Source organism: Malus domestica, chromosome 12 (assembly GCF_042453785.1).
Source record: "Malus domestica chromosome 12, GDT2T_hap1".
Taxonomy (NCBI): Eukaryota; Viridiplantae; Streptophyta; class Magnoliopsida; order Rosales; family Rosaceae; genus Malus; species Malus domestica.
In genome coordinates, this window is record NC_091672.1 from 20,445,449 (window position 1) to 20,465,437 (window position 19,989).

At 38.3% G+C, this 19,989-nt stretch overlaps 2 protein-coding genes and 1 non-coding gene across 3 annotated transcripts; 2 read left to right on the top strand and 1 right to left on the bottom strand.

The window, feature by feature from the left end:
• Nucleotides 1-5,842: 5,842 nt before the first annotated feature.
• Nucleotides 5,843-8,147, top strand: LOC103450200 (uncharacterized). Its single transcript, XM_008389513.4, has 2 exons — nucleotides 5,843-6,567; nucleotides 7,910-8,147. The coding sequence occupies exons 1-2, from the start codon at nucleotides 5,975-5,977 to the stop codon at nucleotides 7,917-7,919; spliced, it is 603 nt and encodes a 200-aa protein (XP_008387735.2). The 5' UTR covers nucleotides 5,843-5,974; the 3' UTR covers nucleotides 7,920-8,147.
• A 2,297-nt stretch (nucleotides 8,148-10,444) lies between these two features.
• LOC103450199 (histone H2B.9-like) lies at nucleotides 10,445-11,107 on the top strand. The gene has a single exon (XM_008389512.4). It carries the CDS (start codon nucleotides 10,540-10,542, stop codon nucleotides 10,957-10,959), a length of 420 nt encoding a protein of 139 aa, XP_008387734.1. The 5' UTR covers nucleotides 10,445-10,539; the 3' UTR covers nucleotides 10,960-11,107.
• An 8,203-nt stretch (nucleotides 11,108-19,310) lies between these two features.
• Nucleotides 19,311-19,384, bottom strand: TRNAN-GUU (transfer RNA asparagine (anticodon GUU)). Its single transcript has one exon. It is a non-coding gene; the product is annotated as a tRNA-Asn (tRNA).
• Nucleotides 19,385-19,989: the final 605 nt, after the last annotated feature.

The window sequence follows — 19,989 nt, forward strand, 5'->3', positions numbered from 1 at the left end:
AAGCAATGGTCCTTCAACTAAAAATCCATTACTATTAGACATTAGTCTCTCAACTCATCAAAACGTGCATCTATGGTCCTTCAACTAAAAATTCATTACCATTGGTCCCTTAATTTTAATCCAACTGGAGAAACAGTCCCTCAACTTTAACCAAATTGGAGCATTGATCCCTCAACTTTAACTCAATTGTAGCAATGGTCCTTCTAACATAACTCATTTTGACAAAATTCTGACGAAGTTGACGAAAAGGACCATAGCTATATGTTTTGATGAGTTGAGGAACCCCAATTATAGCAATGGTCCTTTGAAGATAACTTATTTTAACAAAATTATGACGAAGTTGACGAAAAGAACCATAGCTACACATTTTGATGAGTTGAGAGACCAATAGTAATGAATTTTTAGTTGAGAGACCATTGCTCAAATTTGATTAAAATTGATGGATCATTGTTATAATTTACTCAAAAAAAAAAAAAACCACTTGTAATAGTATGTCGTGGAATCAAGTCCACCCACATCCGTTACTTGTATCAATCCACACACAAACAACAACAACAACAACAAAGCCTTTTCCCACTAAGTGGGGTCGGCTATATGAATCCTAGAACGCTATTGCGCGCGGTTTTGTGTCATATCCTCCGTTAGATCCAAGTACTCTAAGTCTTTTCTTAGGGTCTCTTCCAAAGTTTTCCTAGGTCTACCTCTACCCCTTCGGCCCTGAACCTCTATCCCGTAGTCACATCTTCGAACCGGAGCGTCAGTAGGTCTTCTTTGTACATGTCCAAACCCATTTGGTGTACATGTTGATGCTTCACTGCCCAACATTCTGTGTCATACAGCATCGTTGGCCTTATTGTCGTCCTATAAAATTTTCCCTTGAGCTTTAGTGGCCTACGACGGTCACACAACACGCCGAAAGCACTCTTCCACTTCATCCATCCAGCTTGTATTCTATGGTTGAGATCTCCATCTAATTCTCCGTTATTTTGCAAGATAGATCCTAGGTAGCGAAAACGGTCGCTCTTTGGTATTTCCTGATCTCCGATCCTCACCCCTAACTCATTTTGGCCTCCATTTGCAATGAACTTGCACTCCATATATTCTGTCTTTGATCGGCTTAGGTGAAAACCTTTAGATTCCAACACTTCTCTCCAAAAGTTAAGCTTCGCATTTACCCCTCATGAGTTTCATCTATCAACACTGTATCGTGTGCAAAAAGCATACACCAAGGAATATCATCTTAAATATGTCCTGTTAACTCATCCATTACCAACGCAAAAAGGTAAGGACTTAAGGATTGTTGATGCACAAAATCAGTGAGGACTTTAGTACAACAGAAAGTATTAAGTTTGTGATATTCGCTAGATTGCTCTGGTCATTAGTGTGGATAAGTATGTAAATGGATAGAGACAGGAAAGCAAACACAAGATGTACGTGGTTCACCCAGATTGGCTACGTCCACGGAGTAGAGGAGTTCTCATTAATTGTGAAGGGTTTACGCAAGTACATAGGTTCAAGTTCTCCTTTAGTGAGTACAAGTGAATGATTTAGTACAAATGGCATAGGTGCAAGCTCTCGTCTTCACTTGCCTTAACTGTCTCATAGGTAGATGTGGCATCTTCTCTGGAAGTACGCTTCCTCCATCCAGGGGTGGTATCTTTAACTGGTGGAGATGCACAAGGTAATGTATCAATTTCACTTGAAGCTTACTTGTAGTTTCAGGCTTGGTCAAGCGCGATACAAACCATGTAGTAGGAGTCCCCCAAGTCGTCGAGCTAGGGGATCTGCTAAAAGAGGTGACAGATAAGGTAAGCAATCAAAGCTCCAAGCAATCAGTCCCAGATCTAGAAGTTTGATTTCGAGTTCCGGCTGATTGTTCTCATTCTCCCTATCTTGCAGGCAGCATGAAGGATAAAGAGAAGAAAATGAGAATAGATGATATGAGATACTTTTGCTTTTGAAGAAGTAACTTTCCACAGGCTTATTCTTGAACTAGGCTGGAGGATTTTCTGGTTTCCTCCAGAGTATAAGGCCGACTGAAGAATTTGAGGGTCAAAACACGTCCATCAAATCTAGAGTACGTTCGACCCTGCTGATATGGGATACTTTTGCTGTTGACAAAGTAGTGGATGTATCGGCACATGTTCTGTTACGCTTGTCTCCACATGCTTCCTTGTATCCTTCTCACTTTCCCTATCTGTTCCTCAGGCAGATGTGGTATCTTCTCTGGAAGCATAAGATGTTGAAGATGGGTACTCGAGAGCAATGCCAGGTAAGTAATCAGGTAAGGGGTTCCAGGCAGTCAGTTCCTGACTGGAAGCTTGATTCCAAGTGCTGACTGATTGCTCTCTTTCTCCTTGTCTTGCAGGTAAGAACAAGGCCAAAGGAAAAGACAGGAAAAAGCATGATATGGGATACTCTTGCTTTTAACCCTGATGATATGAGATATTCTTGCTCTGGTGTAGCTTGTTTGCAGAGGTATTATCGGGGGGAAAGAAAGCTAAGTATTTCGAGAGGCTTCGTTGGGAGTGCCCTCTCAGATATGAGGGAGGGTTGAGCATTTTTACAGGTCTGCCTATCCGTTGAGGATGAAGATTGACATATATAGGAGTTTCCCTAACAACAAGTAGTAATGATATTCCTTTACCTTGTTTGGTCATAGCACGGTAGTGTGAGCTGCCAGCTTCACGTGTGTCAGAGCACTTTGAAAAAGTGGTATGTGGTATCTGGAAAGCTGATGTTGCGTGTGAAGATTACAGACAAGCTTTATCCAAGGAGATCTGGCTCTCGAAGTTGAGAAAGCGGTGCCTCTTCAGTTTTCGTACAAGCAATCTTGTCGAGGATCTGACTCTCGAGATTTGGAAAACGGTGCCTCTTCGATTTTTGAGAGAGCAATCCTGCTGGGAGTCTAGCTCTCGAGATTCGGAGAACGGTGTCTCTTCAATTTTTGAGAAAGTAATCATGTTTGGAGTCTGGCTCTCGAGATTCGAATGACGGTGCCTCTTCGATTTTGGAGCAAACAATCTTGTTGGGAGTGTTTTCTCGAATGTAAGTAAAGGTTGGGCATGTTTGCTAGTCTACCTTGCCACAGAGCACAGAGGTTGACACACAAGGACTTTCCAATTATCCAGCAGCGGTGCTGTTCCTTTACCCTTGTAGGTAATAATATGGTAGCTAGACGTTCAAATTTTATGTGTCTAAACTTTGTTAGTGCTGTTTCTTTGCTATTCTTTTACCCTTCTTGGTCATAGCGATGTAGTGGGAGCTGCAAGCTTCACGTGTCTAAACTTTGTAAGAGATCTTTGGCAAAGTTATATGTGGTACCCCTGAGCTGATGGTGCGTGTGGAAAGTGGATGATTGAACAGTAAGATTCACGTGCTTTCTACTTCACCAGAAATCTTCAACAGAATGCTCATAATTTCAGCAAAGCTGAGTGTGCATGTGACAGGTGCTGACAAGGTTGAAAAAAGCAGGTGCCTCTTCGATTTCTGAGATCGGCCCTCGTGGTCTCTGAGCAGCCCAGCTTTTGAGAAAGCAAGCGCCTCTTCGATTTCTGATATCGGCCTTCGTGGTATTTGAGCAGCCCAGCTTTTGAGAAAGCAAATGCCTCTTTGATTTCTGAGACCGGCCCTCGTGGTCTCTGAGCAGCCCAGCTTTTGAGAAAGCAAACGCTTTTTCGATTTCTGGGCAAGCGCCTCTTCGATTTCTGAAGCTCCGTCGAGTGCAGATTTTTATAGAGGCTGGCATTAAGTTCCAAAGCACACTTGAATCTTCACCAATAGAAGCTCCCTTCTTGCACTTCTAAGATCTTGATTTGTCCGACCTCTTCTCTCTTCAACACCTTTGAAAATGTCTGGCCCCTCTGACCGTCGTTTTGACTTGAACCTCGTTGAAGAGGTAGCCACGCCTTATCCAGACAACATATGGCGCCCATCCTTCTTATCCCCTACTGGTCCGCTTACCGTTGGGGATTCCGTGATAAAGAATGATATGACTACTGCGGTGGTGGCCAGGAACCTTCTCACTCCCAAAGGTAACAGGCTACTTTCCAAACGGTCTGATGAGTTGGCTGTTAAGGATTCTCTGGCTCTAAGTGTTCAGTGTGCAGGTTCTGTGTCTAATATGGCCCAGCGCCTATTTGCTCGAACCCGCCAAGTTGAATCATTAGCGGCTGAAGTGATGAGTCTCAAATAGGAGATTAGAGGGCTCAAGCATGAGAATAAACAGTTGCACCGGCTCGCACATGACTATACTACAAACATGAAGAGGAAGCTTGACCAGATGAAGGAATCTGATGGTCAGGTTTTACTTGATCATCAGCGGTTTGTGGGTTTGTTCCAAAGGCATTTATTGCCTTCGTCTTCTGGGGCTGTATCGCGTAATGATGCTCCAAATGGTCAACCTTCGATGCCTCCTCTTTCTAGGGTTCTGTCAAGTATTGAGGCTCCGAATGATCCCCCTTCGGTGCCTTCTCTTTTTGAGGCTCTACCGACTGCTGAGACTTCTCTTAAGCAACCTTTGTGAAGGCTCATTCTTGTTTGTTTATTTTGACTCATGTATATGTACATATTTGTAACTTATTGGAGATATCAATAAATAAGCTTTGCTATATTTCAACGTATTGTATTAAATACATCAAAGCCTTCTTCACTGAGTGGGGTCGGCTATATGAATCTTAGAACGCCATTGTGCTCGGTCCTGTGTCATGTCATCCGTTAGATCCAAATACTCTAAGTCTTTTCTTAGAGTCTCTTCCAAAGTTTTCCTAGGTCTTCCTCTACCCATCCGGCCCTGAACCTCTGTCCCGTAGTCGCATCTTCTAACCGGAGCGTCAGTAGGCCTTCTTTGCACATGTCCAAACCACCGTAACCGATTTTCTCTCAAATTTCCTACAATTTCGGCTACTCCTACTTTACCTCGGATATCCTCATTCCTAATCTTATCCTTTCTCGTGTGCCCACACATCCAACGAAGCATCCTCATCTCCGCTACACCCATTTTGTGTACGTGTTGATGCTTCACCGTCTAAGCTGTCTGCAAATTGGCATCCCAAATAAACAGTCAAACTTCAGAATTAGTACTCATCGGTAATATATTACCATGTCTTCCTTTCTGCACTTCAATTTTCTAACATTGATGCCAACGTGTTTTAGGGCAACCAGTCTCCGTTCAACACCCTTACTCTCACCGTACTAACAATGTTGTGCAAATGCTCGAATTGGACGATATAACTTTGTATGTAATCATCATGCTTTCATTGTTTTTTGTTTTGTTTTATGTTTTTTTCTCTCACGAGAGATCCAAATCACAGTCATTGTGGTATCATTCATTCATTTGTAGTAACACATTTTAGTTGGAGCGCTATCATGTCCACTCACATGAAAAAATAAAACATAGTGGACATAAGAGTACTATTTTATTCGTATTAATAGTTATGCCCTAAATTGTGAATTTATCTACTTAAATTATAACACTTGGATGGTAGAATCGCATGTAAAGGTTTGAGCTTGGAACCCAAAACTTAAGTCGGTGATAAAACCTTTTAAACTTAATACCAAATTAAGTTGTTCATTGTATAATTTAACCAAACTTCTCTTTCTTCTTCTAATGTAAAAATATCGATGTACTAAGAAAAAATCGACTTTATCCCAATTTCAAAGAAGGTTAGCCCACTTGATCACACCTATTCTAATCACAGTCGGAGGTTGACATTGTGATAAACGTCCAGGTCACAGCCACGATGTGCTTATCCACGAACTCCACGTGCTTCCATCGGAACTCTACACGTGGCAGAAACCCATCTTCAATCGTCAACATAATAAAAAAAATAAAATCCTTTAAATATTCCAAGCTCCAAGCTTAAGGCATAAAACCCTTCCGTTCCCATCCCGCAAAAACCCAAAACCCCTTTCCTTCCAAAGGGCGATGTTCTAAAACCCTAATTTCCCCAGTCGGAACCCAAATCCAAACACCATGAGCTCCTTCACCAACACCACCAATTTCGACAACCTCATGCTCCAAACCCTAATGGGCAGGCTCCAAATCCGACCCCCCACCAACAACTCCTTCCTCTCCCAAACCCTCGAGGAGCTCCTCTTCGACGCCGCCAATCTCTCCGACGACGACGACGATGAGAACAAGACCCAGCTCGCCAAGGAAGAATCCCGCCTCGAGAAGGAGATCATCCGGGTTGTTCTCAGCGGCAAGACCGATTCCCTCAAGCCCAATTCGGGTCAGGCCGTCACGATCGGGGAGCACCACATTTGCGTTGGGTTTCATGAGGAATCGGGTTCGGACTATCGGGTTTGGGAGTGGCATGGGCATATCATGCTCTTCGATGAAGAGAACGGGTACACCCCTGAGTATATATATGGGAATTACTTTGAGAGGCTGATTGGTAAGGCTCGTGGAAGTGGCGGCGGCGGAAGTGGTGGTGTTCGTGAAGAGGAGACCAAGGAGGAAGATAAAGAGAAGGTGACCACTTTGGGGCTCAGGGAGTTGATTGATGGTGTGGATTCGGGTCAGGGTCGGATTCTTCATCGGAATATCAATGCGGGTTCTACAAGGTTGATATGAATTACCCCCCTTATTTTTCTTGTGTGTTTTCATATGATGTGCTTGTCTTTGCATTGCCTTCACTTTTGTTGGTGCTCAGGGTTTTCAAAGTAGTTGTGATTTCAGAAATGGTATATTGCAATGTGATTACGCTACATTTTGTGTTGGAACTTATAGTTGGAGAGAGTTCGGGGCTGCATAAATTGCTCTTTTGTGTTCATTACCCTAATTGTTTAGCTAACTTCTCACATTGATGTTCGGAGTGAGCACAATCCTTCTTTCAAATATTAGAGTAAAGACTTTGGGAGGGGCACATCTATTTTGTTGTTAGAAATGGTAATAATTTTGATTTTTGTTGGTTTAAAGTTTTTTGTAATTTTACTAAATCAAGTTGGAAGCTCAAAAATAGATTTCACCAGCACTGTAATGAACATTTATGTTGTGGTTGAAACAACATAGCCGTTGGTGGCTTTGCTTTCTGATAGACAATTCTAGTGATGAGAAAACGTTTGTGATAAGACTGTTCAAGATGTCGACTTAAAAGCTTAAGAAGTTTCGCCTATCTTACCAGATAGGCTGAAAAAAAAAGAAAAAAAAAAGGCCAAGCCTTGATTATTATTATCTTGAAATTGGTTATGATATGGCTACTAGCGGCTGTATGAGGTAGGCCGGCATCTCACAAGGAATTAGAGAATGATTCTGCTACCACTTACTCTTACCATCGATTTGTTATCATGTTTGTAGTCTTTTCGATATCCTGCCAGCCACCTTGACTGTGGACCCTTGTGCTTGCTGAAACCAATCTGGCATAGGTTGAGTTAGACGAGGTTTAAAGTTCTCTTAGAATATAAATGTTCTCTGTCTAGATCTAGGAGACTAGGATCTTGTTTCAAGTTGGGTGCTCTCCCCCTATATACTCTTTTCTTCATCCCGTTGTCCGTAATGGATTTGAGACGCATCATGTGAAAAAAAAAGGGAGTTATAGAAGTAGAGTTCAATTCTTTAGTAAATTTTGAATGATTTTTCTGAAGTCTTTCTCCGATTCCTTCACCAAGCATTATTTAAGTCTACCTTGCATGTGCTTTTTTCCGTGTAATAAGTTTCTCCTATTAACCGCATCTTCATGTTTCACTGATGTTTATAGTAGGTTGTGACTCAGAACTCCAAAATGACGGGATTTTTCTTAGGATTCTACATTCTAGCTGGGATTTAACTTTCAACCTCAGTATTTAATACCTATACGTATAAACCTAAATAAAGATATGGTAGTATGTGCTTTTGTGTATAGGATCCTGCTGATCGTGTCATTTGCAATGATCTATATGTTTAACCTGATTATCCTTCGTCTTACAGGATTAATTAAAAGAAAGGCTTTTGGTTCTTAAGAAGTTTCTCATGTTAAAGAAGGAGCTGCGTTGAACTTTTCTTTTCTTTGGTACGTGGTGTGGAAATTCAGGACTGCTTATCACTTTACATGGTTGTAAGCTGTTTTCTTTTCGTTTTCGTTTGAATTTCCAATATGTAAGACGGTACAGAAGAAGGAATGTATTGTGAGACATCATTCTGTTAAAAGTAGTTTTTGATTAACTTATCAATGGACTAAAAATGGTGCATCGACTCTTTTATATTACTTGGTTGTAAATTTTAGTTATGCCTGTAAGCTGGCTGGTACAAATAATCGAGTTCCAAAGTTTCTGGTTCCGAAATGGTTATATTCTTGATACGCTAGGTGTACTATTTCTAATTTATTGCTTGACTTACTTCAATAGAGGGAGAATCACTTGCATGGAACAAGTTTACCATCACATGGTGTCTTGGTTGCTATGCACGACAATGCATTATTTGACATGGTAGTGAACCTGTTTAACGTAAGTTGCGCTATGGTGATTGAAAAGGGTCAAATTCTGGATTTTGGTGGCAAATTTGATGACCATTCTCATAATGACTATAAAATTTCGTGGGGATTTTGAGCCGTTTTCTTCATCATTCTTGTATTCCGATTCTAGGTTTATCAAAACAAAAGAACTAGGCACATTTGATGTTTAGGATGGCTTGGCTTGGACAACTTACTAAACTCAAAGAATAGAGTGTTGAATGAAATTTGAATGTTGACGTACGTATATTGTTCAAGTGCATGTAGAAGATGGAGAAGTCATAAAGAAAACTATGTCTATCATAATTCCCGTAGAAATGGGAAGATTGAGAGGGATAAGTGCTTTTGTAACTTCTCCATCTTCTACCTTCACATGAACAAGATATATGAAGTCTACAAGGCTATTATTCTTCTCATTTCTTGAAATTTCATGTATATTGTCATATACCAAAATTCAAATTTATTCAACAAAACAACATAGAATTTGTAAATTCTATCATATTCTCTATAAAAAAATTTATTGTTTGGAATTTTCGATCGATTCTCCCTACATAATTTAATAGTATATATAAATGATGAGGTTTCCATGCAACGGTTTATGAATAGACAAATTATCAACGCTTAAGTTATTATGATGTTTTGGTTCTCCCGTTTATTTTGCCTCACATAAATTCTGACTCCACCACTGTTCAAATACCTGTTATATTATCTACATTATGGGGTGAGGAGTAGGTTAAGGCTGACAATGGGCTAATAATAATAATTTGGTTCGAATTCACCTTTAACGATAATCAAACCTAAGACTTTACTTACAAGTGAAAATGACTACCAATAGACCGTAGTACAAATTGGCAGAAGGTAACAAAGTCTTTTAAGAGATCTTAGGTTTGAATCTCATGGATGGCAAGTTCACAGCCAATTTATTCTCTTACCCCTTAGTGTAAATATGTTGTTGCATAAAAAAAAAAAAGTTTGCAAATTCAAAGGTATTCAACCAAAATTCTAAATAAATTCATAAAACTCTATGGATACTCACCCAATGTTTTGAAAGAGTTTATAAAACTCCACACAAATCTAATTCAACGGAGTAGGATTCTCTCTCATCTTATTTTCTTCATATTCCCTCCCCTCTTCTCACAAATTGTTTTTTGTCTTCTTCTGGCTATTAAAAAATTAACACAACACGTTGATGTGGCTTAACTGTAACCGTTCAAATAGGAGGGGAGGGATAGGGAGGAAGACTAGGAGGGGAAATAATCCTACTCCATATTCAATATGATCTTTAAATAATTCATAACACTTCATGTGTATTCAATTAGGTAAAAATGTTAGGGATTTTATGAATTTGGAGGGATTATATAATGTATTTTAGGTTTTCGGAAATCAAGTCTCTCCCTCTAACATTTTGAATGATTACAGTCGGGATATGAGAGCATTCATCTTGGATGGGCTTACTACTTAGATGATTTCAGCAGTTATCCGCCCCGCTCTAGATTCGCATAGACATTCAGGAACTATTGTCCTAGGGGCTAGGGTTACGAACTTATAATCTATGATGATCTAGTCGATTAGGAAATAATTGAGTTAAGAGTTGCAGCTGTAAGTGCTACATATGGTCTAAAGAGAGGAATGAAAGTAATTGACATCGAAGCTCCTCTAAGTGTTCCAATCGGCGGAGCGACTAAAACAAATTTTCGAGCCTTTTTTCATGTTTGTCTCGAAGGTCTGGAGAAAGCTGCCGTCATAAGGAATTTCCTAATCCTCCCTTGCACACCCAATTGAAAAATGTAAAAATGTGTACAAGTTATCCTTTCCGTTCTCCATTAAAACTCCTTCAAACTCCGTTAATCGGTCTGACCACGACTCCAGTAAATCCAACCGCCACCACAAGTCCAAATCTATCCAACGGACGCCCAATCATACACGTCAGCGATCCTCGTGAAAACAAATCACCCAATCACAACTAACCACCCCCCACTATATAAACAATTCGCACTACCCTCCCCTCCACCAAAATCCCTGAATCCACTCCCTCTCCCCGCACAAATCCGTTTCAACTTCCCTTCGAGTCCGTTCGCATCCTTTCCGATACAACAACAAACCGCCCGAAATGGCGCCGACGAAGGCCGAGAAGAAGCCGGTGGCGGAGAAGGCACCGGCGGGGGAGAAGAAGCCGACGAAGGCGGAGAAGCAGATCCCGAAGGAAGGCGGAGGAGGCGTGGAAATGAAGAAGAAGAAGAAGGTAAAGAAATCGACAGAGACGTACAAGATCTACATCTTCAAGGTGCTGAAGCAGGTCCACCCGGACATCGGGATATCCAGCAAGGCCATGGGGATCATGAACAGCTTCATCAACGACATCTTCGAGAAGCTCGCACAGGAGGCGTCGCGTTTGGCCAGGTACAATAAGAAGCCGACGATCACGTCGAGGGAGATCCAGACCGCCGTCAGGTTGGTGCTTCCTGGTGAGCTCGCCAAACATGCCGTTTCCGAGGGCACCAAGGCCGTTACCAAGTTTACCAGTTGTTAATTTTTCATTTATTTTTTGCGATTCTTTTTGTTAATATTATTTTCGTCGTGAATAATATGCATGCAGTTGTATGGAATTGGTTTTGGATTTTTCCAGATGACGAATCTTGAGTGGTTCTGTTTATATAAATTTGTTCGGTTTTGATGAATCAGTGAAATAGTGAGCAATCCGCAGTTCCGCACCGTTGTGGGATCGAAATCTCTAATAATTTGCAGATTTCAGTTGGTGAAAAAGGGATCCACATTTTCCTGATGGTTGGTGGATTGAAGATTTTAATTACGTTCCATTCTTTTGTTTTTTCTAAACAAATGATATTATTTATGTGTGCGAAAGGGCTAAGCCTCACAATGAAATTATAAAAATATTGTTCATTTGACTTTGACACTAAAACGTAGTGCTAAGTGGCTAATCATCTTCTTCTTGGTATGAGAAGGTAATTAAGTTAAATTGCTTCAATCATGGCCCACTGAGACGTTTCTCTACAGTGTCTAGTGTCTACATGAAACGGTCTCGAGTGGTTGCAAAGGTTGCACATACAAAATTTGACTTTGTTTTTAGTAGAAGCAGTTTTAGGGAAAACTGGGAATATGGCCCGCGCATTGCTGTAGGATTAAAAATCGTATGGAAAAATATGTTTCAAAGCTATAATATATTGTTACAAAATGTTAATGTTATCTACACTGAAAGATGTTTGAGTTTTTTAAAAGAATTTTTACATGAAGAGTATAAATTGGGTGAATGAAGCTTTTGGAATTCTTTGAACCACTCTATGAATAGCATTACCTGTGATTCTGTGAATGATGAATTGTGTAACAAAAATTAGTAAAAGAGTGTAATATATGAAACTTTCATATGTATAATTCAAACTTCTACACATTTATCTGTACCCTACCAATTGTTAGAAACTGCTAAGATAACAATTGGTATCACATAATTGGTATGCTATTAACATAATGAATTTCGTGAAGAAAAAAATGATATGCAATTTCAACTTACGATGCTAAAGAAGCTCTATAAGAGTAGCCGGGTCCTTTGTGCTTTATCCATCAAAGACATTGCAACTGTAGATCCTGGAAACTATAAAAATTCATCCAGTCAAGAGACAAAATTCAATAGTTATAGGTAAGGTGAATATGGAACCACGAATGTAAGATATACTTGACAAATTTACAAATTCATTACAATTTCATAAAAAATACTAAAACTCAAGATCTTAAATTCATAAAATATCCAAAATTTGATAAGTTTGTCAAAATAAGTATTCATCACAACAATAGCACTGAAATTGAGTTCTTTTGTTTGCCAACATTTTTCCAGCAACCAAACAGATGAAATTATAGATAATGAAACAATCAATTCAATCAAAGACTTTGAATTAATCTCTATGACAACAAAAAGAAGACAAACAATTGATGTCGTTGTAGGTCATTTTAAATGAAACGAAGAACGTTGTCTTACATAGTTGGACGTAGGTAGCCAATACAAAATCTATCATCTATATATCCTGCAAAACATTGCGGAAGTAGTAAAAAACAATCCTCACAAATGACAGTAAAATAATAAGAAGACAGACTTGTACCAAACGTACAAACAAGATAATACATATTAAGGCGAAAATAACCAAAGAATAAAAAGATAAGGCTTTTAAAAGCCTACCAAATAGTATCACCAAGGAATTTTCCAAAGCATTAAGTGATTTTTTGTAACCTTTCTTCGTAATTCTACAAAAAAAAGCACATGAATAACCATATAAGCTCCTAATAAAAGCTAAAAAGTTGATATAAATTGAAATTAAAAGAAAACAAAACAAAACAAAATTAGCACAAAAAAGTTGATATAAATTGAAATTAAAAGAAAACAAAACAAAATTAGCACAAATAGAATGATTTAAATCTCTGTATATCTATAAAGTAAGGGTTAATCTCAGTTTACTACCCTAAAGTTTCATGGTTTTTAATATTTGGTACATGAAGTTTTTTTTATCCCAAAGTCATACATCAAGTCTTAATTGTGGAACAGTTTCATACATCCTTAAGTTTTTCGTTAGAACTTCTCTTAACTGATGACATGACGACCACGTGGACAATAACTAAGCATCACGTGTCAATATGGGCCCACTCCAATATTAAAAAATTAAAAAGACACAAAAACACCCACGAAAAAAAAAAAAAAAAACCCACCCGTCTTCGACCTCCCCAACCCCCTTCCTTCCTTCTTCCCTCTGCAACCCGCACCCTCTCCCCCAACCTTCCCCCACCTTCCTTCTTCCTTCTGTAATTTCTTCCCCCATCCCCTTCTATCTCTCTAAAATCCCTCGCCACAGCTATTAGGTAGGGCTCTTCAATTTCCTTTTTCTCGGCCTTGACAAACTGAGCTATGTCAAATCCCAAACCAGGTTTTCCCCTCACCGCAGCCGTCCGATTTAGGCCCCTGTAACTTCAAAGCACTAAGAACGAGGCGTTCTCTTCTTGGATTACGGACCCAAATCTCGAACCAGAGGAGGCAAAGACGAACGCCAGGTCCACTCTGGACGTGAGGCTAGACCGGTGCAACACCCTCAGAAACAACCGGAGCTCGGGTTCCGTGACGTCGTCGTCGTGAGGTGAGTGAATGTTCTCCAAATCTCAATTGTTACGTAGGTTTAAGAACTAAACAGTCAAAATGGTAGACGGGATGAGATCAGATTAAGTGGACAGAATTTTGTATTTATTTATTTTAATCTTGTAAAGCATTATCGATTTCTTGTTATAAGAGGAATTTCATATTTTTCTACCCAGTTTCACTTTCCTTTTATTTATTTTTATTTTTAGCTTGCGTGCCGGATTTAGGTTCGATTGTCACATCTCGGACCCGGGTCGACAACAAAAACTCGAACCCGAATCCGAAACATGAGTTAAAAACTCAATAAATAAAAAGAAATTGACACTGGTTGGAAAAATGAACTCCTCTTATTAAAATAATTCATGATTCTTAAACAAATCGAGAATTCTTTACAACCTACATTAAATAAATGAATAAACTTTCTCTAGTCCAATCTAATCCGATCTCATCCTACCTACCCTCTTGAATGTCTGGTTCGTAAACCTGCATAACAATAGAGGGATGAGCTTCAACAGCTCAGTAAGGACATAACCTTATCACAGTAAATTGACAATATTAAATTAAGTGTCATAAAATCATATAGCCAAATATCAAATCATTATTGATAATAATGCATGGATGCAATGCAACCTCTTCAATTACCCCCATTAATTTATATAATAAAACGCGTGGACTTGCACGTCCCATACCATGCATTTTACCCCTACATAGGTGGTTCAAATATTCTATTATAGAAACTAACCCCCATATGATATTCCAAGTTCATAAACCCCTTTTACTAATCATCTTATCTAATTCATTGATCTCCAACCCAAATCACCCACATCAACAATTCATATCGATATCCTATTATACTGTGCACATCGGGCTCGCCTGGAACTGGTTTCATAATGAATAGATTCAACTACACAAAAGTTCCTTTCCAACTACCCTCATTTCCATACTTCCAATCTGAATACTGAAATTCCCACCACATCAACATGAATGATGCACAAATAATATCAATTTATCTTCCACATGTATCATAGTATATTCTCAACGAATAGCATCCCAGCAATGATTCCATATCCAATAACAAGTAAACACTTAATTGAAGCAATTAACCAATTAATATTCAATCACATTAATCAACCAAAAAGATCAAGAATATTATACCACTTCACGAAATTTAATAAAATAAATTTCCATAAAGGTCTACCTTATTTCCCCTACCTGGATTCCAAAGCTTAAACAAAGATTCACGTCACTACCGGAATGGCTAAGCTCCACGTACTTATCCACGCCACTACTGAAATAGCTAAACTCCATGTACTTAAACAAGTTCCTTGATCATTCCTAAATGATCACATATTTCTTCTACTGTCTTTTATCTTCTAACTTCTCTCTCTAAACATATATGCATACACCTCTACGTAAGAAAAACACTTGCAGGCATAGCATGCATTTTTCAAAATCAATTTCACCTTTGAAAACGGTTGGAGGAATGTCCTATTTATACTAAAAGACAGCGGCTGCAAAACTTGGAGATTAAATAAAAATAATTACAAATAAACATCGGTCTTATCCTTGTGACACTTGTCAAAGTAATATAGATTGTAAAAACTATTTGGTGCCCCTGTCTTCCTCTTACCACGTCCATGCTATCTAATTGCCTCCTCATGCTAATATTAGGCTTTGAACTATACCTTGACACCTCCACTCAATAGGCTAAGTTAGTCAGCATCTACAATGCTTAGACAACACTCTAAACTCCCCACCGGTTGCCACCTATGAATAAGATTTCATGCATGTAAAATCATGCCACACACACAACTAACTTCAATGCTTACGAGCACCTCGTGTCAACCTAAGCTCTACAATATGTATACATACATATACATATGTATAAAACATACATATACATAATGTACTAAAGGGTAATTCTATTAACACCCCCACAATCTTATGAATACATCCCACAATTTTTTTTTTTTTAGTTAAATTTTCGTTTTTACCTTGACGATTTAAATTCTATAGTCCAAAATAAACTTCGTCTACCCTCTTATGCCGGTTGCCAAAATCTTCGTAAGCACAGCAATCTCCATCATCAACGATCCACTCAAATTGCCCACAAACCTGAAAAGTCATCAAATTCCGCAAAAACAAAGTTAAATTAAATTAACACATGTTAGTGAAGCAGATGATGTTAGAGAGAGAGAGAGAGAATAATAACTCTTCATTGAGACGTTTGTTTGGATTGAAGGTGTTGGGAAGAGAATCCACGGATAATCCATGGGGATGGGGTGGCTTCAGAAAAATGGAGGATAAAGTTGGAATTTTAAAGACATATTTTAGATGTGGGATGTATTCATAAAGATGTGGGATGCTAATAAAACAAAGGAAAACTAATGAAAAGGGCTTGAAAATTTTGAGTTTTAATGATAAGGACAAAATAAAGGGTAAAGTGAATAGTACCAGGATTGACTTTTTAGTGTAAAAATGTGGTTTTTCGTTAAAGTGAACGGTACCGGGTGCTTTTCGTTAAAATTCCCATAAAACAACCCTTCTTAAAAACTCTTTTAAATATAATATCTATATATATATATATATCTAAAATACGGATCTCACACGTCGTCAAGGATGTGGGCGATGACAAGATCGGGCATGGCTCTGGTGCCGCGGTGGTACAGACTGCCCATTTTCTGGAGGGCAAATTGGGACTTTAACAACTTCTGCTGTTTTTGCTTCCACATTTCGGACAACCAGGAGAATGAGAGGAGGGAAGTTTTGATTGGTGGGCAATTTGGGAATTTGGGTACTTTGGGATAGGAACCTTCTGGAAGGTGATGGGACGACGGCGCGAGGCTTGGTGGCGGAAGGTTCGAAGGTGGAGAGGGTGCAATGGAGGAGGGTAAGGAAGACGAGAAGGGCACATATGGAGATTGTGGATTGGGCTTTGGAGAGAATAAGGCTGTTGGAGTTGGGGATTTTAAAAAGAGAGGGGGATGGGGGAATAAATTACAAAGGAAAGAAGGAAGGTGGGGGAAGGTTGGGGGAGACTGGTGATGAATGAAGGCTGGGTAGAGGGTGCGGGTTGCAGAGGGAAGAGGGAAGGGAGGGGGTTAAGGGAGGTAGAAGACGTGTGGGGTTTTTTTTGTTTTTGTTTTTTGTTTTTTGTGTTTTTGTATTTTTTTAATTTTGAAGTGAGCCCATATTGACACGTGATGTTCAGTTATTGTCCATGTGAGCGTCATGTCATTAATTAACAGAAATTCTAACATAAAACTTAACGGATATATAAAACTATCCAAAAATTAAGACTTGAGGTATGATTCTGGGATGAAAAAAACTTCATATACCAAATGTTGAAAACCATGGAATTTTAGGATATTAAATTGAGATTTGATAGTGATTTTTTCTATTTGTCTTTACTATAGACTAATTCAAAGATCTGTTCTTCTTGGATATCTAGGGAAAGGAATAACATCTCTAATGTGGTCAATGCCGGTAGCAAATAAAACCATTCGTTCGAATCCAAAATCAAAGCCACAATGTTTGATGGTCCCAAAGCGCGGCAAGTCAATGTACCACTCATACGGCATAACAGGTAGACCAATTTCCTCAGTCCTGCAATAACACTTCCATCACACAATACAAACATTAGTCAGTTCATTCAAATATTATATAAAACTATCCACTCGGAAGTATGAGAGAAAAATTGTGGAGGAGATGACTCCACTGAAAAAAGAACAACAACAACAGCAGCAGTAGATAAAGTCACTAAAGCAGTAGATCCACTATTTCTGTATAAGCAATCCGTTTAAGGGGTGTTTTAGCAACCATTGTTGGACGATCAATGCAAGTTTTATGAAATTATTGATTGTTTTTCATATTTACAACACAACAGGAAACACCAAGTCATCCAACACCATCTAAAACCATAAAACAACATAACAAAGACACCGAAATCTTAAAAAAAAATTTAAAAAAAAACAAAGATCCCCACATATTCGACTTTCACACTATAGAAAACACAACTTCACAATATTTGGAAAAAAAAAATTGTTGTAGAAAATGTTAAAATGAAAAACTGAAATTGTTTAACTTGAGCATAAACGGCTTCGAAGCCGCACACAGAAGCCCCAAAAAACGAAGAGCAAAGTGTCCTGAAACAAAAAAAAAAAAAAAGCAAATTATACAACCAAATGACTGATATAAGGATATAAACAAAACACCCAAAATTACAAAAAAGAAATTCCAAAAAATATAGAGCAACGTGTTTTGAAACGAAAAACATAAACAAATCATACACCTAGACATCAGATCTATCGATATAAAACACCCAGAATTAGGAAAAAAATTCATACAAAAATCCCACTTGAACATGGAAAACTACAAAAAAAAAAAAAAAAAAAAAAATTAAAGCAGCAAAACTATAAAGGTTAAAAAAACTCACCACCAAACAGAGGTGGACCTCGGAGGTAACAAATCCACCCTGATAAAATCGAAAAACCAACAAAATTGGTACTGACCCAGGGGTTTTAAATGCAAGATGCAGCAACTATTTATTTTTCCAAAGGTTTTAAACGCAAGAAATTTGCACATATAAATTGGTTGAGAAAAATGAGAAGATCAGAAATGGAGAAAAATAGGGCTTGAGAGATAAAGAAAGGCAGGAAAAAAAGGACTTGGATTGTCTGCCCTCCCATTTAGGTGCCCTTCTCGTGCCCTCCTGTTTTGTGTGGTCACAGTTAAACTACGTCAATATTTTATATTATTTTTTTATAAAAATAATAAAACAAAAAGAAATAGTAATATAAAATGTTGACGTGGCTTAACCGTGACCACAAGAACAAGAGGGCACGAAAAGGGCACAGAAATTGGAGTGCAGACAATCCAAGTCCGGAAAAAAAACACACTGAAAATAAGGAGAAAGAAACCAAAACCAAAAACAAGGAAGGGTTGAGAACATTTGGAATCAGACCTACGCGTCGACATCCAAGAGAAGCAGGCCGACGCATGGATATCAAGGACAAACACGTAATTCTAGTGTGCAACAAAGAAAGAAAGTTGGAAACTGAGGGGCAAATCCATCATTTCACTCTTAATGAACAGTGCTCTCTCACACGATGAACAATGATTTTCTGCTGGCTTTTAGTAGATAGTGATGTTTGTGAGCAAATGTATTTTTTAGAGAAACTGTCAATATCAGCATGACATAGGCTAGCTAGACCAATGTGAGAAGCTTTTAGGTACAAAGAACAAATATTATCAAAGCTGATTTTTTTTAACAAATAATATTATATATACTAAAGAGGAGATTATGAGCTTTACTTCACAATGAGTTAGTAATAATATAGTTCAAATCCATCTCTGACGAGAATCGAACTTAAGACTTACAAATGAAGAGGAATACCAATAAACTTTAGTACTAAGTGGCACTTTAGTGATTTAAATCACAAAATAAAAAGAAACAAAAAAATAAAATCATGAAATAAAAATAATTAAAAAATTATAACCACAAAATAAAATAAAATAAACAAAAATAATAAAATCATGAAATAAAAATAATACAAAAAATAAAAGGAAAACTAATGAAAAAAGCTTGAAAACTTTGAGTTTTAACGATAAGGACAAAATAAAGGGTAAAGTGAATAGTACCAGGATTGACTTTTTAGTGTAAAAATATGGTTTTTCGTTAAAATGAACAGTACCGGAAGCTTTTTGTTAAAATTCCCAAAAATAAAACCACAAAACAATACGAAAAAATCCGCTAGAAGGAGGGTTCGAACCTCCGACCTTGTGGTTAACAGCCACACGCTCTAACCAGCTGAGCTATTCCAGCTCTCTGATATAATGTTGGAACTTTTTAATTTTAAATTACATCACTCAATTGCTCAATAACTCCCGGTTAAACCACAACTCATTTTGTCTTTACAAGCTCTCACCGACATTCAACCTTATCGAAACGCCCAAACGATTCTTTCTACCGTACAACAAATGTATGGATCATTTACAGATTAAATGCCATCATTCTATACTCTAGGAGGGAAAGATGACCCCGCCTCGTCTCGTGGTTAAAACAGCTAATGTATAACATACCGTATTGTTCGTTAATTGTGAAATTTAACTCATTTCTTATCTCTTTAGTGTAGATAATGTCATTTGTTTGAAAAAAAACATACCGCATTGTTGTATGGTAAATTTTTCCCACTCAAGCATCATGAAGCAGATGCTCTCAAAGTACCTAGTAAGATGTAAGTGCAAAAAAACACCAAAGCAAAGCAATAGTTATATAAGGGGAAATGATTGATACAAACTCTTTTTCTCCTCCGTCGCCGCCACCCCCCCCTTTTTTTTTCTCCTTGACAATGAATTGAACAAATCAAAGGAAAATCAAGGACCACAATTAACAAGGGGTGTAGAAAGTTGAAAAACAAAACGTGCAGA